The following is a 17,402-nucleotide window of genomic DNA, read 5'->3' on the forward strand; positions in this document are numbered from 1 at the left end:
ACCTGTTCTTTGGTTTGCCCCATCTTATATCTGAGCCCAAAGATGAAATGAACTGGTGAAGTTTTAAATAGTGAAGAGCTGCAAACTCCTACGTGCACAGTGGCACAGAAAATCACTTTGCTCTGTGCTCCCCCTGTGAGTGCATGTTCAGGGTTCCCTGTGTAGGGCATGTGCTTTGGGAGGCAGAGGTTCTGCCCCCGGGTGCTTCTGTGGGTAAACTGTGGCTTCTTTGCTGCTGTTCAATCCAAGAACACGTGTGTGCTCTGTTGGGGCAGTGCTCACCCTCCTTTGGAAAATTTTCCTCTGGAAAAAGTTCAGAGTGTTGTGAGCCATAACTATGGTAACTTGTCTGAGTTCCAAAATGCCCTTTGGGGGTCAGAAAGCAAACAGATGGAGCTTTGAGTGAGAACTTTCTGGAGGACATATTGCAGGACCACATGTGCATGAAATCAGTCTCCTCCAAGAACTGCTGGTCTAGTCCAACATGGTTGCTTGCCTTTGATCTTCTTCAGACCCATGTGTTTTCCAACAAGGACAGCATCCATCCATAAGGCAATATGAAGTTGAGCTTGTTTTATTGCTTCAGTCTGAAGATCTTTAATATCAGAGGGTTTTCAAATAAGATATTTTTAACTCTGCTTCAGTTGAATTAAAGTAGTTTTGGGTAGAGGAACTATAAAACATGAAGAGTTTGATTTCACTCTGTGGTTTCACAGATAAGGCTAAAATATTTCTGTATCACCAAAGGTCCAAGTAGGGCAGTGACTGAGGTGTAGATATTGATACTGTCAGTGAAATGCAGAAGAGGCCAGGCTGAAATGAGAGAGAGCTCCTAAATGAGAAGTAAGGAAACCTGAGTCGCCTTCTCCTCTTTCCCTGGTTACTTTGAGGCGAAGATCAATAATTCCTGACACTGACTGAAAATGGGAACAAAACATAAATTATTGTTGACTTAATTTGTTATTGAAATTTTAGTCAATAATCATGAAAAGTAAATGATCATGTAATGCAATATTAGATGTCTAACAAAAGATTAAAATTCAGGTTATCTACATTGACTGAGCTGGGACAATACCTAAAATAAAAATCTATGAGTAGATTAACATGTTAAGCAGTCAGTGAAGTCTTGGGTTTGGTTTTTTCTTTTTTGATGAATTTGAGTGGAGAAAGGCCTACCGGGTTGGAGTTTTTTTTTCTGGTTTTACTGTGCATCACAGCTGCCATTGCTAGCCAGCTAACAATCTCTGTACATAAAACAGACAATAGATTATCATGTTACTTGAGCTTTCATGTCAAAACCACATTCATTTTCTGAATCACGTTCAATTCATCAACCAATATTTGCTCAAGGGCTTTTGCCAGCTACAATGTATCATTTTAATATAGTGTTGAATGTTGGCTTTATTCTAGAGGTTAAATAATTATTATCTTGTTATTGTTATGGTTATCATTTTGTAGTTGTTATAAATTCTATTTTTGGTTCATATGCTGCCATGTGTTGTTTGGGGTTTTTTGCAAAGGTTGCTTATGTAAGCCCTAATCCACCTTTTAAAAAGACGCTTAATGTTAAACACATAAATAGTCATACTTGATGTCAAAGAAACTAACCCCGTGCATAAAACTTTCCAGCACTTTGCTGAGTCAGAACCTCTATGACCTCTCAAATGAAGACTGACTCAAATTAGCATTTAAATTGGGTGCAATTTGTACTAATGCACTGCAAGTTGTCCTCCAAAGCAGAAGGTTTCTGCAGTCATTGAAAAGGCAGAGGCAGCTCTTCCGTTTTCACTGCTGTCCCCTTGTGCCTCGCCACGGAGGGCACAGGACTGCAGGACAGATTGGAGGGCAGAGCTGGCTTCTCAGTAAATGAAATGTGCAGCTTTGTGCTGTGGAGAATTAACCAATATTCTTGAAGTGCAACTGGTTTTTCTGTGTGTCCCAGGAGCAGCAGTAGCTCGGTGAAGAAGGTGACAAAGAAAAGAGAAGAGAAGCTGTTCCCTCCTCCCTTGTCCCCGCTCTTGGACGACCCTGTGCACCGGCGGCACAGCAGTGACAACAGCTCCTTCAGCCAGGAGCCCACGGTCACCAACACCTCACAGACCAGCAGCTCTTCCTCCTCTGCTTCTAAACACAGAAAGAATGAAAATAAATCTTCTTCTAACCCCAAAGGAATCTGTGTAAGTAACCAGCCTCCGTTGGTGGCGGTGAACGAGATAAAATGAAATCAGTTCAGCTTTATTCTGTTAGATTTTTTTCCCACAGAGTATGTGTTTCTAAATGCTTATGTAGCCCCACTCAGGGGGAGTGGATCTTTGCAAAGCCAGGCATAAACAGCTCTTGCAAGCTCCTTTTTTAGGTCAGCATTAGGCTTGGTGTTGTCTGTCATTTCCTGAAGCACCTGAACCCTGAGCCTCAGAGAAGAGCCTTTGCAGCCATCAGCTAGCTGACAATAGTCCCTTAACTCTGTAGCTGCAGCATTCACATTTTCAAAATAAAACTTCCAGAATGTTACCTGAATTACTGCCCCAAATTCTCAGCCAGAATTAAGCACTGTAGTCATACTGAATATTATGGCCTAAACTAAACAGACAATAACAATATAACAAAAAAATCCTCTCCATAGTACACTCAGCATGTTAATAACCGCTCTCAGGTTTTCAGGCTCATAACAGTAAGGTTTATTTATGCTTAATCTTCGTTAATTATTTGTAAGCTTTCAGACCATTTGTAAATTGGGAGTTTTTTCCTCATAGAAGAGTATCACACTCTTAGGCCCATCTCCCCATCAGTGGTTCTCACAGAGATGGTTCTTTATTGCTTGTTTTTCACCAAATTCAGGTAGGGTTTTTTTCTGAAAATACATGAAAAAGAGCCAAAACTGCATATCAAATTCACTAAAACAACATAAAATTTCACATTGGTTTGTCACCCTCTTTTTAGGTTAAACAGAGAAACTCCAGGATTTTGGCCCATTTTAGAAAATAGTCCTTCCTCTAGAGTTTCAAACCCATCCTTTCTTTATATTATCAAATTGTATCTTAGTATCACTGTCAAAATTAAAAAACAAGAAGAAAATTCTGCCACAGAAAAGGCCATGCATAGCCCCATTTTTCACAGTTCACCACTTTGAGAGAGGTCGTTACCCTGCACTGTAATAGTAAAACTCACAAGTTGCATTGAATTGTAGGTGACAAATCACTTCACCTTATTCATTCATCCCTGTTGCTTTCTGATATCATTGTGTCACTTCAAGCTGCGCCAGTAATACACACGCCTTCAACTGAAATCAGTGCCAAAATGAACTGCATATGTCAGCAAATAAACAGAGCTGTGTAAACAGCAGGGCCTCTTCCTCTCATCCCAGCATCTCTAGTCAGATTTATCCTTTGTTAATCTATTGTCTTGATGCAAGAAATATTTTTCCCCTAAAATATGTTAGACTTCTTTCCCTACTTCATTGGTTCATCTGTAATTTAGTTTATCTGGTTGGGGACCAAGCTTGCAAGTTGCAATTGCCTGATTTAAAATCTTCTGTTATGCTTCTGGTTTTAATCATTGCAAAGTCACAATTGACTTCTGCTTTCCATTCTTCTTTCTGTAGCAAGAGAGGAAATTGTTCCGTGCTGAAATCCAAGCAGACTCTTCAGCCTGTTAGCTCCTAGTAATATAGAAAAAAAGTTCCATTGGTGTGATACACCTTGAAGAAGTTGATTTTAGATCTAGCCTGGCCCATTAGATCTCCCCAGCCTTGCTTTAACCAGTGCCTCTAGTCAGTAACAGCATGGTATCCACCTAAACCCTGCACCTCCAAGTGTAAATTACTGAGTTCAGGTGAGAGCCCAGAAGTGGAGCTGTACTCCCTAATTAATCTGTTAGGCTCATGTTACAAAGAAGGGAAGGGTGGTTTGGTGAGGTGACATGAAGGTAGGGTGGGCTGCTTGGTGCCTTAGCCTTTGGTTTGTTGGGAATGGTTTTTGGCAGGGAGGGTGGATGTGAGCACTTACATGGTCGGAAAGTCTTTGTTTGAACTGTGAATAACAGTCCTCTGTTTCCTAGGAGGAAGAATCTCACAGTACACCCACAGCCAACACTCTTCTTGACACCAGCCATCTAGAACCAGACATCTGGTCTGCAATGCCAACGCTTTCCAATGGGAATTCTGAGCCCAGAAGACCCAAAATAACATTTGATGATGTGTAAGTTTTATTGACTTTGTGCTCTGTGATTGGGATTTTTGTGCAAGCAGAGGTCCCAGTGAAGGAGAATATCTTTGATTACAGTGCTGGCATTGGGCACCTGTGTGCATAGTGCTGCACAAAGGCACACACAGTTTTAATCTTGGCAAATGAACTGTTGTCACTGATTAATGAAGATTCTGTTGATAAATGTTTTCAGATCATGAATGTTGGTTCATGGTAATTCTTCTTCATTTTTTTTACTTTAGCTCCTCTAATGGAAACTTCTTATACTTAATTAGTTTAAAATATTTTTCCTTTTCCTCTGTTCAGCACACATTAATAGGTCCTTTGGGCAACCAGTTTCTACAGCTACTTATTTTATATTCTGGTCACCCATCATATCTCTGCATACAGCAGCTTGAGATTGATATCAGGTTAAGATTTAAAGAGATAAGTGGGCATATATGTCAAAATTCTTCTTTAAAGCAATCAACAATATTTTCAAACAACATTTGTCCAACTGTATGAAAGCAAAGACTTTAATTAATTGATTATGTCTCTCTAGGCTGCACAATGCAGATTATTACATGCAAGAGGCTAAGAAGCTGAAGCATAAAGCAGATGCACTGGTAGGTTATCACAGGTTTTTTTGTCTCTTTCCACTGTGGAACTCAGTGTTAAAAATGAGCATTATTGCACAAGATCTAAAGCCTCTCAAATCCAGAGGAATTCTGCTACTGACTAAACTGTGCTTCAGTTTGTGCTCCATAAACACTGTGCACAAGTTGAACCCTGAATGCCATTCCTAACTTTTAAGTATTTGTTCCCAAAAAAAAGCTACTTACAATAGCTGCTGTTTCTTCCAAGGGGGAGCAACAATCATGCTGTTTATGGAGTATGTAAGATGGTTTTATGAAAGTTGATGTGTACTTGAAATTTGTTTTTCTATTCATTTTGAGCTAAAACAGAAGTGATGAAATATTCCATAGCAGAAGGACAGGCAAATCACCTCACACCCCATTATCATGTGGTAAAACTGTTTGATATTTCCACTCTGATTGTTTAAAATCTGAGACAATTCATTTTTATGTACTACATTCATTTTTATTGCATGGTTTTAGCCTGATAAAGAAAGTCTCAACACACTTATTCCCAAAAAATCTGGTAGTGAGGTGGTTCAATGCTGGGAAAGCTTTTTTGCTTACTTTACCCCAGAGGAAATTCCAGTAAGATGGGCCTAATTTTGCCAAGTGTTTGGATTTTGATAAAACTACATAATCTGACAAATTGTTTTCTGCCATGGTTTGCTCTATATGAGCTATTGCCAGTCCTGGAGTGTCCTTAATAAACATTTGCTTTGTAGGAAGGGACTTTCCCTCCTGTGTGCTACATAGGGTGCAGAATAGAGGCTCATTCAGGAAGACTTAGTGGAACTTGACTCCTCTACTTAATTTAACTAAGATGTCTAAAATGGAGTGTGGCCATCCACTTTGCCCCTCAAAGAGCTGGGTGATTATTCATTTCTCAACTTTATTATTTCTGGGGGTTTTACATGTATATTCTATCATTACCCATTAGAGATTTTGCACGTAGAAAAAAAAAATTCCAAAACAATTCCATGCTATGTTTTTAAAAAGCAAACTAGTCCAAGTCTCTCCCTCTGCTGTCAGTGAGCTGAAGGAGGAATGACATTTCAAGCTGTCTGCTTCAGCTCTCCAGGCTCCCTTTTGGCTTGGGGCACAGTGTTTCCAAGTGTGTTTTCTGTGTGAGGTGGGTTGAGGGTTTTGGCACCTGTTGTGGCTGTCAGCAAGGTGACAGTCATCCCTCCCAGCGTGCCCGTTTGCAGGAGGTGGCCTGATGGCTTCCAGCCAGCTCAGCAGGGCACATCCAGCCCCAGCCTGGCTCTGCAGGCTCACAACACCTCCCACAGCTGGGTGACCTTTAAACAAAGCACACATGGTGCTGGCACAGGGCTACCTGCTCCATGCTAGCAAATATTTACAGGCTCAGGCCCCGATGATCTCAACACGCTCCATCAATTCATCTCCCTCTGCAGCCAGGCACACTCACTAGGTGCTGCCCTTCTCTGTGCTCTCACCTGTGCCTGTGCCTGCAGGATCTGGGTGTTTCTCAAGCAGCACTAAGAGGAGCAGGCACAGCCCATCCCTCTGCTGCCTGCAGGCAGGTCCTGCCTGCCACACACAGTTTGACACGAGTGCCCCAATGTGAGACCGTCCACTGTGATCAACTTGTTGGCATGCATAAATATCCATGAACAAAGTATCTGCTTTTTCTTTCTGCTATTTAGGTCTCAAGTCTTTTTTTTTTTTTTTTTTTTTTTTTTTTTTTTTTTTTTTTGCCCGCCCAATGCAGCTGCACACAAATAATCTCCATGTAACACATTTGGTGTGCAATCCAGTAGTGTTACTTGTCCTGTGGAAACAATTGCTGCTGGTTACTTGGTGCTGACATGACAGAGCACAGGCAGCATTGAAAGATGTGTTGCAGTGGCTAGAAAGATAATGCATGTGACCTCAAAATGTGTCAGCAAATGTTAATGAGATTTGTGGCAGCAGTGTTCCTGAGCTTGTAGAGAAAATAGATTTCTGCTGAAGGGCAGGACGTTTCATGTCTTATGGGAGCGACCCATGGAAACCTCTCCTTGTCTGGGGCTGCAGGAAGGGATCAGCTAATTTGGGTGGGCTGGCTGTACCATATGGAAGAGATCTTGGAGACCTCACTGTGTGCCTGTCTGAGATGTGATGAGCTGGAATAATTCCACCTTCTTCAGAGAATCAGATCCCGTTCCTGGCTCAAATTCTGTGTCTCTACTAAATCTGCTTGCAGCCAGATTCTTTTTTCCATACCAGAAAAAAAGTCATCTTTGGAAGACTTTTTGTCTTCCCAAAGAAATGGAAATTCTTCTGAAGTGAAAAAAGGAATTTGAAGAATATGCTGAGAAGCAGCCACTGGAATAGAGAGAGAGAAGTCAGAAACGTTTCCATTTTCTGATCATTAAGTTAATACCTATCAATTATACAAAGGCTCTGTATGTAATCAGTGCGCAAGAGCAGTACTTGTAATTAAAGGTGGGCAGAGAGAACTAGTTATGGCTTAGCAGGAGCCACAAAGACAAGTATACTGTTATCTTAGACCAATAATAAATGTTATGCTTAGTATGTTGTTAGAACAGGCTTCTGTTTTGTGAGTGGAAACATATGCAGATGCATCAAAAATATTTTGATAGAGGCATAGAAAGACATTTTTAAATTATTTAAAGTATATTGGATCCCCTATATCAAATGCCACATTAGTGGAATTCTTACATTCAGCTATCAAAAACTGAAAATGTTAAATACTATTATAAAGTGCGTACTATAAAAATGTCATATATAATATTCATTACACATAAAAAACGAAATCAGTATGTCTAAGTCAGTTTAATCACAACCATTATGAGGGCTAAAACCTTTTGCAATAAAATCCTAGTAAAATGAAATATTAAGCAGTGCTATATTGTCTCCCCTTTTTTTTCCTGCTCTTTTACTCATCATATAAGTGATGTGATTTTTTTTTGACCAACAGTGAACACAGAATATGACATCAGCCAAGTGGCATGGAGTTGTTACTTAACCCTTGCATAGTGACACTCAAACTTAGCTCATCTGTCAAGGAGCAGTATGGATGTGCACAAACATGCTTAGTGCCCTTTCTTGCCTGTTTAAATCCCTGGTGTCAGTGGGTGTACACTGGTTTTCCTCTGTGGAGCATTCAGCCACATACTGCCCTGAAAGGATTTGGTAAAAACTTATCCTTCCTTAATTACTGTATGAATTCATTCCTAACTACCAGTGTCACTTTGCTTTCATCCTAAAGCTAGTGTTGCTTTGTAGAATAATCTGCCCATCTAGAAATCAAAGCTGAAGGATTTTCTTGACAGTGTCCTTCCCATTTCAGCTGGAGAAGTTCGGCAAGGCAGTGAATTATGCTGATGCTGCCCTCTCCTTCATCGAGTGCGGGAACGCTATGGAGCGAGATCCATTAGAAGCTAAATCTCCATACACCATGTACTCAGAGACTGTGGAACTCATCAGGTTAATGTCCTTTCTGTGATCATTTTCATCATCTCATTTCAGTCATAATTAGAACCTGCTATGTTTTAAAAAATACCATTTCAACGTATTAATGATTTGTCCAAGGCATCTTCATCTCAGAAGTCATCATAATTAGTTCTTGCCATTTTATTAATGTCATGGAAAATTTATAATTGATGGACACTGCTTTTATAAATTATCCCCTTTAGAGGTTATAATGTGAGTGTTATAATTTGCAATATTCATAAAATTAAAATTGAAATGTAGTGGGTGGAAGTAAAGTATAGTAATTTCACTGTTTGGCAATGACACTTGTCTTTTAAAAGGTGTAGTTTTATAATTCAAAACATTAAAGGGAGTCTATCAGGATTTCTATTAGAAACCCTGGTTTTAGAGGTTTATAACTTGGCTGTTAAAAAAGACAAAAACTGAAACTTGGGATATAAGATCAGAGCCAGAGAGGAAGCTTCTGCATATATTGTCTTGAAAACAGTATATTTTTAATGTTACAGGAATGTGCACCAGCTGAATTAATTTTAATACAGTTTTGTAGACTCATAGGATAGAATATGGATAAGAGAGTCTTTACATGCTAATAAAATGTCTGAATTATTATTCTAAAATCTGCTACTGCTCCTTATAGCTGCTTCATAGTCTTGGGTCCATAGAAATAATAATCTCCTGAGTAACTAAGTTTGCTTTACCTGAGCAAATTATCAAAGTGAAATCAAGCAGGATTAAATTTACCTGTAAGTAGAGCAACAGGATTTTTCCTCTTCACTGTGATGCACCTTTGCTTTCCCCAGTGTATGCTGGGAATATCCTTGTTAATGTCAGTGTAATTACTGGCAGTTTGCAGAAGTGAAAGAAAAAGAGGCAAATCAAGCCCTAAATATTTGGTTTCTAATATGTCAACGGTGGTTTTTTTAACATGCCAGATTAGCTATTAGGGACTGCCAAGATAATGCATGTTTTACATTTTGAATAAGTAGGTATTTGCATAATAAAATGTATCAAATCTTAAGCTCTTACTCTCAGGTAAATAATATGCCTGTTAAATATTTAAAAACATGCTTTTTACATTCTACACTTCATAAAGGGAAGAAAAAAATCTAAAGAAATCACTCAAGAAAAAAATTATGTTCACTCAACACTTGATCCATGTTAAACCCTGGAGAGCAGAAGACTTAGAAAAGGAGCCACCTGCCTCTGCTCTGCTGTGCCCAAATCATCCTGCAGTCTGACAGCATGTCCTGAACTACACAGATGCAGCTGCATGGCAGAATAAATTGTATTTAAAGAAATATTATTTAAAAAAGAGAGCCCTTTTTCATAGGAGCCTATGTTTACTTTTGGTTTTTTTAAGAAAACCACACAGCCCAGTTGCAACCATTGCTCCTCAGTCCAGCAGTTTGTCTGTTCAGAGTGCACAGAACAAAAAGCTGTGTTCACCCACAACATGTGAACCACTTAAATCAGGGAATGGCAGCTCCAGGAGTGGCTCACAAAAGGGCAGGACCTGCAGGGAGCCAGGTGAGGGCAGAGCTTATCCTGGGGTGGCTGGCACTCCTCAGCAGCAACAGCCCTGCTGCCTTGCTGCTCCTGGCACAGTCCTGCTGCAGGCTGGGGGACAGGCAGACCTTGGCATGGAAGCAGCACCTGAACTGCTTCTGGAACTGTTCTTGGCTGTGAAAGAATCTAGAGAATATGTTATAGATCTCCAATATATAAATGGCTCAAGTTAGGTGAGATTAATTCCACCACCTACCACCAAAAGTAGAGTTGAATTCACCAACTGTTGCATGCAGCATCTTGTGGCAGCCAGTGAGACTGATTTGTCCATTTAATTGCTGTCAGGGGTCAGACATGGACAAAAGGTGATTGCCCAGATGAGCAGCAGGCTCAGTAGAGCTCCATGGACAAAAACACAATTCTTGTGGGCAACAGTGGGTGCTGGATGTACAGACAAAGTATGTGCCTGTGCACACAACACTTTCTCAGTGTAGCTGCTAATATTAACATAGGTTTTTACTGTGAGATAACAAACAGAGGGAGATTTTCCTCACTTTTACTCCTCCCTTCTTCAGAAGCACAATATTCACCTTTTGCATTTGGCTGTGTCTGCCCTGTATCTGCATCAGACACCTATTTGTGAAAGCAAGTGGAGCACCAAAGAGATTGGGACTATCAGAAATCTGACTGTCAAATGTGTTTTAATTTAATGGTAATGCTGAAATCCCGAAGAGCCACAGATCTTTGTGTTTGATCACATTCATCCAGTCTGACTAGAACCCCAATAAAGAGCAGGTGGGACAGGATGTGGAGGAAGCTCTCCAGCTGGGTAGGATGGGTGCTGGGAGCCAGGCAGGGCAGAGCAGCTCCGCTCCCTGCACTCCATTACCTCCTTGTAAATGGGAACTCATCAGGACTGCCTGGATACCTTAAAACTTTCTTACGCAAGGCTGAACCCTATTACTTATTCTAACACAAGTACCTGTGAAATTGCATTAGGGCTCAGAACAATGATTTTATGCGATGAATTGATTTTCAAGAGACTAATGCATAGAATGGAGTGTGCTCAGTTAAAGGAAAAAAAAGACAGAAGAAAATAGGAATACTCAATCCTTGATCATCCAAATGCTGAACAGCAGCAATTAAATAGAGAGGGAAGACCAAGTACACAAGATTCATAAATTAATGAGCCCAAGAATGAAAAAAGCTGTGAACGTGACCTTTCCTGCATGTAAAACCATTTTCTATATAAAATATATTTATGAGAACGATTTTGAAGATATTATTCAAGCCCAAAGTACTATATGTAAAACATTATAAATTACTTTACACTTCAGTACCTATAGGGCCAAGATCTTATGCTTCTGTTCAACACTCATCCCAAATGTTTGCAGGACTCAACCTGGTTGGCTGGATATAATATCATTAATATGCCCAAGAATAGTTCACCTTCTTGGCCCAAAAAATTGGTGGGTGATTTACTTAAGGCCTCCAGATTTTAAGTGATGCTTTTTGTGGAGTTTTACATTGATCTCTTCATTACAAAACACTGTGACCAATAACTGTTGCAGTTGGAGAATAATATCTGATAGTTTTTAGAAACATCTTAACTCTCAATTTCTTATCTCTCACCTTTCTAACAAGGTATGCAATGAGACTCAAGAATTTCACAGGCTCTTCTGCCACAGAAGGGGACAAGAAATTAGCAGTTTTATGGTAAGTCCCTTTGCGACAATGAGAGAAGCAGCTAAAATCTTAAGGAGGACTTTAAAAGTACTGAATTACTTAAGCAGCTTACAGAAGATCATTATTCTTGTTTTCCATTAAACTATTAAAGGATAACTAATGGATTTTTTCAGCAGCTGACTAAACATTTATTCTTCTAATTTATACTCTTATCAAGATGGGATTTTAATGCTTTTGACCACTTTTTTTTTTTTTCTCTCCATTTGCTTATGTTTCAAAATATAACCTTAGAACAGAGACTGCAAAATATAGGTCAGCTTTTTTTTTTTTTTTTTTTAAGTTTATAGGTTTCATTAAGCAATGGAATTAACATAATCCTTTCCTAATTACCACAGCTACCGATGCTTATCACTTCTCTACTTGAGAATGTTTAAACTAAAGAAGGACCATGCTATGAAGTACTCCAGATCTCTGATGGAATATTTTAAGGTAATCTTTTTTCTGTTTAATTTATTGATGTGAAATGAAATTCATACCAACACTGAGAGCTCTCACAAGTATAACTGCATGCCTTAAAAGTCCCACATTTAACCTCTCCCCTGGGAAATGCAGGCAGGATGGCTGCCAGGGAATGGAGACAGAAGTGATTTGGGGGATTTTTGGATTAGTCACTTGATTCAAAGGACCATGCTCAGTTATTCTACAAAAATAACATTATTCTCAACACCATGTAATGTTTATGCAAGTTTCTGATTCTTTGAAGGTTTCAATGTGCAAGTGATTATGAACTGACCCCTAATGAACCATAATAAAGCAATTATTTGGGCTGTAGTTAGTTAAGTTTAGATTTTAGATTCAGTGAGATTTCCTGAAGCTTATTGCAGTTTCACAGATTTCTTCTTTTATTCCTGTGGAACTTCAAATTACCTTATCTACATCTTGAAGGTTTGCCTTTACCTTAAATTGAGTGGAGATCTGATGGTCATGACTTGGGGATGTTTCATTTTACCTTGTCAAATGCTGTTTACCCACTAAGAATGACAAATCCTCACTGTTCCTAGATTAGGAGAGAAATAGAATCTTTCTTCAGCTGTGAGGTTTTGATATTTATATTTCACTGGCTAATGCTGTTTGAAGCATACATTAATTCTTTCACTTTATTGCTACATATTATTCTATAATTATGTAATTATACTGGCTTGTCAGCCCATCAGTCTTTTGTTGTTGGTGTTTTCAGCCTCTGAGTTTGTTCAAGGCTTTGACATATTGGTACTGCAAGCCAGTAAAAACCTCTAACACTGCAGTTTTCATGTTTTCATGTAAATGGTGGTAAAGTGGTCCTTCTGCTGTAAAACTCCAGTTCTGAGATGGCAGCAGCCACAGTCCTGACTACCCATGTGTCCCCTATGTGTGTCTCTGTGCAACTCCAGTAATGTTAGTCCTAATCTTGTGCTTAAATGGAGACTCTCTTGTACCATTAGGAGTGCCTGTGTTGTGCTCCTGGAGGTTTCAGTCAGGGATTTGCACAACAAATTAAATTTGAGCTACACACATTTGTAACCTCAGCATTTTCATGAAATGTATTCCAGCCACTTCAGATTTTATCCAGGTTGAATGCAGATTGTATCTTAAAAAAAGGATTATTAGACAAATAAACCTTTTCTGCAGAAAGTAATGATTTCTTAAAAAAAATAAAATAGGTGGGAGCAGGAGAGATTCTCTGTCCTTAAAGCCACTTTATTTTCACTAGCTGTGCAAGTAGGTAAGATAAAGAACATATTTACTACTCCCAGCATAAGAAAATGTCCTTTAATGTAAATTAAAATAAGAGAAAAAAATAAAAATTTTAATAAAATAGAGGAATCAGGAATGCCAGGTATAGGCATGCAGTAGAAGCAAAGTGCTTTAGTTAATGTTACAGTGTGTGTGCTGTGGGCACTGTAACTCACCTGCTAGAAGCAGGGTTTGAGTGTATACAGATTATATGTTCAGGTTCTTTCTGTAATAGAGGCACAGGAGGAGAAAAGAAAAGAATGGGAGCTATTAACTATGTGTTAGTTTTGTATTGCTGCACTGTGTTCTCTGTGTTCACTAGCAAGAATCTGTAATACAAATGAAACAGATTAACTGTTTGAATGGAGTTGTTATTCAAACTTTTACACAATTTCAACTGTGAAAAGCAGCCCACTGTTTACAGCAGAGCTGGGGAGGATTTTTTCAGCTAAATTGTTCTTTATATTTTTCCTCACAAATGCCACTTTATCCAAATTGAAACCATTTGTGGACAGAACTGGTTCTGATTAATTTCCAATTAAAAGCTTCAAAATGATACTTTTAACATTTCGAAACAGAAAATAGCCATTTAATCATGAAAGCAATTTTGAAATTTAGAGGCAACTTGGAGTAAAATACCACTAAAGTGATAATTTTTTTAAATTGAAATCAGACCTTTTATGATCACAAAAAGTGACATTCTGTCATGCATTTCCTCTGAAAGTTTGAGGAAGATTTTCATGTTTTTTAAAATGTGTTGCCAGTAGTCACTGAAATATTTTGCTAAATATTCTCATTATCAAATAAATGCTTCCCATTGAGATCTAGGCTTAATCTTGACAGAGCTATTATTTGTCTCCAGGTTCTGTTGGGAGCAACCCCAGACAGGAGAAATTAATAAAAGCTTCTTCTCCATTTCTGAAGAGTTTCCAGGGCAGTTTATGTCACTCTTTCCTCATGAGCTCCATGTGCTCTGTGCTGTCAAACACCCCAAGTCATGCTCACATCCTCTGTGACAAGCAGTGGCTGCTGTGCAGGAATGCCAGGCCAGTGCTGTGGGTTGGACAATGTGTTCTGCTTTGGTCAGAAATGTTGGGCTGTGAGCTGTGGTTTAGAGTCAAGGGTGCTGTCTGTGCTCCACTGAATCTCTGTGCCTCCCATGCAAAATAGTGATTACAGTAACGAGATGAGGGCTGCAATAATGTGGGTAATGCTTTGCAGAGAACTTGTAAAACTTGATTGAATTTTCACTGTGCGTGCTGACTTCTCAGCAAGGGAGCTGAATTATGTTTTCAGAGGGCACGCACAGATAGCCTCAGCCCTGATACTGCCACTTTGTATGGGAACTAAGATACCAGTCAGTCTGAGCAGGGCTGGAAAGACCTGGGCTTTATTGTTGCTCGGCAATCTTTTTGTACAGGGTTTTACAAGGTGCTACACAGACGTGAAAGGCAGAATGAGTAAGCAGGTAAGGAAAGTCAATTTGTGCAACTAAAATATATAAAAACAAAAACATCCAAGCAGATCCTTACTAAAAATTTTATTTATACTACTGTCTGAATCCCAAGCCACCTTCCCTAAGCAACTTGGGAGGGATCAATTTCATTAAAGCATCAAGCCAAATTATCTTTCTTTCTTATTAAAACATTGAAGGTCCCTCTAAAGATAAGCAGTCATTTTCACTCTAAAGAACTTACTTTGTAGAATAAGTTTCAGTGGTAATTAAACCACTTCTTTGTGACTTACATCTTCTTTTACTGGAATTTATTCTCTCTTTTATCAAATGATTTTCAAGCTACTGGTTGGAACCTACCAATCATCCACCAGCCACTAAATTATGGGACCAATGTGCAGAGCTTTTCTGCTCCATGCACTGTAGCTCTTGCAATGAAAAGGGGGAATGTTGAGCCTTGTGTCATCAGTATTCATGTACTTGCATCACCTGTATTTACATTTTGGTTTTGTACTTACAGAACTCTTCAAAAGCCTCACAGGCCCCCTCCCCTTGGGGCGGCAATGGAAAGTGAGTATTTTCTCCTGAGTACTTCTGTCTGGGAACAAGTGGTTCCAAGAGGAGAGGAAGTGTTTTTCTGTCTCTAAAGGCAAAGGACAGGTCATGGGATCAGTGTTTTGGGAGCTGCTGGTATATTTCAAACATATATAATGTATAAACTGTTCTGGGCTACAGAATTGGTCATACAGCCGTCTTGGGCTCTTGGGGGCGAGGGGCTCCCACTGGACCAAGTCAGATTCCCCTGTGAGCCATCCAGTGTGGGTAGGAAGGAAGAGCTGAATCACACCTTCATCCCTGCAAAGCCTCCTTAAGTCTAAAATCAGACATTGTGGGTCTGTGCTGAATTCTTTGACAGTTTACTTCTCAAGCCAAATGAAGGCCATAAAAATATCAGTTAATTAGCTGGCAAGTACCATGACACTTTAGGAAGCCAAAGTAAAGTTAACCTTCAGTGCAATGATTTTTCAATGATTCGTTCAGCAATGAAAGACCAATGAATATTTCATTGATATATGGTAAGTGCTGTTTAATAAAACTGAAGGTATAATAGTGGTGAAAATGTGAAGGCACTTAGTCAGCCAATTATCAGTGGCTTCATAGTAACGTTAAAACACCCTCACCTCAGATATGAAGTCAGGGTAATGCAGTTATGATCAGAGGAGGTGCATTGCTGCTGCCTCCTTGCCTTTATCTTGCAATGGCTGTTGCCAGCTGACACACATTTCTCCTGCTTTTTGTCCTGGTCACACATCCAGACACAAGTAAGACAAAGGTGAAGGACTTCACCTTTTTTTTTCATCTTTATTTGAGTAGGCTAAATTCTAGGTGAAAATTATTATTGTTAATGGTCTCTTTCTGGTGGTTCAGAAGAAGAAATGGCTATTAAACACACCAGGGAAACAAAGAAGGAAGGGTTGAAGTTTAGCACACAAAGAACTGAAGTTTTCAAACAGACTTTGTTCTCAATTAGTGCAAAACCAAAAATTCCAACATTTTGCTTAAAGTGAAATATTGCCTCAAATAATTGAAAATATTTTGGGGTATAGATATGTATATATTCACACTCCAAACACTCAGTTATTTTTAATAGGTATATATAGAACTATTAAAGTACAGATTGTAACACAAGCTGAAGTGATTAAATAAGAAACCACTTTAAATAAAAACTGAAAAGATATTTTAACACTGGAAAAGCAACTACTAAATTAAATTATTCATTATGTGCCGGTTTTTCCAGGCATTGAAGTGTCAGTGAAACCTTGTATTGTAATAAAAATACATAAATGTTAACATAAAATTTTAGTGATCAAATAGACCACTGGAGCATAACATCTCTTTTGTTCCTTAAGAAGGGGCTTGTGCATAAACATTTCATGAAGCAGAAGTTATCCTTTTATTCCTGTCCTATAATAAACCCCTATGAAGTGTGTGCTCTGCAGGTGATGACATCTCCCTCACTATTTAAAGGAGCTATTAGGTGTCCAGGATTGAATAAGTAGGTTTTGACTGGAGGGGAAAATTCTTGTCTGGCCACAAAGCAGGCAGCAGAAACCCAGCCCCCAGGTCAGCATCACTTCTAACATAACACCCAGCTGATCAGTCTGTTCCCACTAACTTTGGAGATAGGGAAGGAAAGCTCTGAAAGTGCACATCTCTGTCTTCTATTCAGAGCAGGAAGCACTTGACATGTGAGAGTAACTGAGTGACAAGGCCGTGTTATAACAGCATTATTGTGACACCTGTGACCCAGCACACAGAGAGCACAGCCCACACTCAGGCCTTGTGTCCCCTCTGTGTGGAGTCTCGGAAGAAAGCAGCTCTCCAGCTGGCTCAGAGGTGCCATCTATCTCAGGTGGCTCCTCGTTCCTCCAAGGTTTGTCACAGACCTGGTGCTGCCATTGGCAGCTTCTGCTCTGCCTTCCCCAGGGCTACTTGCTCTACAGTTTCCTCTTAATCCCTTGTGAATTTGTGTCAGATGGGAAGAGAATTCACACACAACAGAAAAAGACCAAACACCTTCCAGCATATGGCATCACTGGAGATGAAGCAGCAGCGTGGTGCAGGATGGGGGGACAGTGGGATAATCTCAAGTATTTTTCTTTAACAAAGCAAAGCTTATCATTGCCATGGCATGTAGTCTAGTCA

The 17,402-nt window shown here is 39.4% G+C and overlaps 1 protein-coding gene across 5 annotated transcripts in view; it reads left to right on the top strand.

Moving 5' to 3' along the window:
* The window catches only part of AFF2 (ALF transcription elongation factor 2), a 329,969-nt gene that overhangs the window by 296,549 nt on the left and 16,018 nt on the right, over positions 1 to 17,402 (top strand). For 4 of the 5 annotated variants that reach the window (XM_074551557.1, XM_074551555.1, XM_074551556.1 and 1 more), the window contains exons 13-20: positions 1,943 to 2,177; positions 4,057 to 4,196; positions 4,744 to 4,807; positions 8,136 to 8,272; positions 11,429 to 11,500; positions 11,866 to 11,959; positions 14,664 to 14,711; positions 15,217 to 15,266. In XM_074551557.1, the coding sequence (XP_074407658.1) occupies positions 1,943 to 2,177; positions 4,057 to 4,196; positions 4,744 to 4,807; positions 8,136 to 8,272; positions 11,429 to 11,500; positions 11,866 to 11,959; positions 14,664 to 14,711; positions 15,217 to 15,266 (840 nt within the window). The remainder of the gene's footprint in view (positions 1 to 1,942; positions 2,178 to 4,056; positions 4,197 to 4,743; positions 4,808 to 8,135; positions 8,273 to 11,428; positions 11,501 to 11,865; positions 11,960 to 14,663; positions 14,712 to 15,216; positions 15,267 to 17,402) is intronic. The other variant, XM_074551559.1, reaches the window with a different exon arrangement.

The sequence above is a fragment of the Zonotrichia albicollis genome, chromosome 14, assembly GCF_047830755.1.
Source record: "Zonotrichia albicollis isolate bZonAlb1 chromosome 14, bZonAlb1.hap1, whole genome shotgun sequence".
Lineage (NCBI taxonomy): Eukaryota > Metazoa > Chordata > Aves > Passeriformes > Passerellidae > Zonotrichia > Zonotrichia albicollis.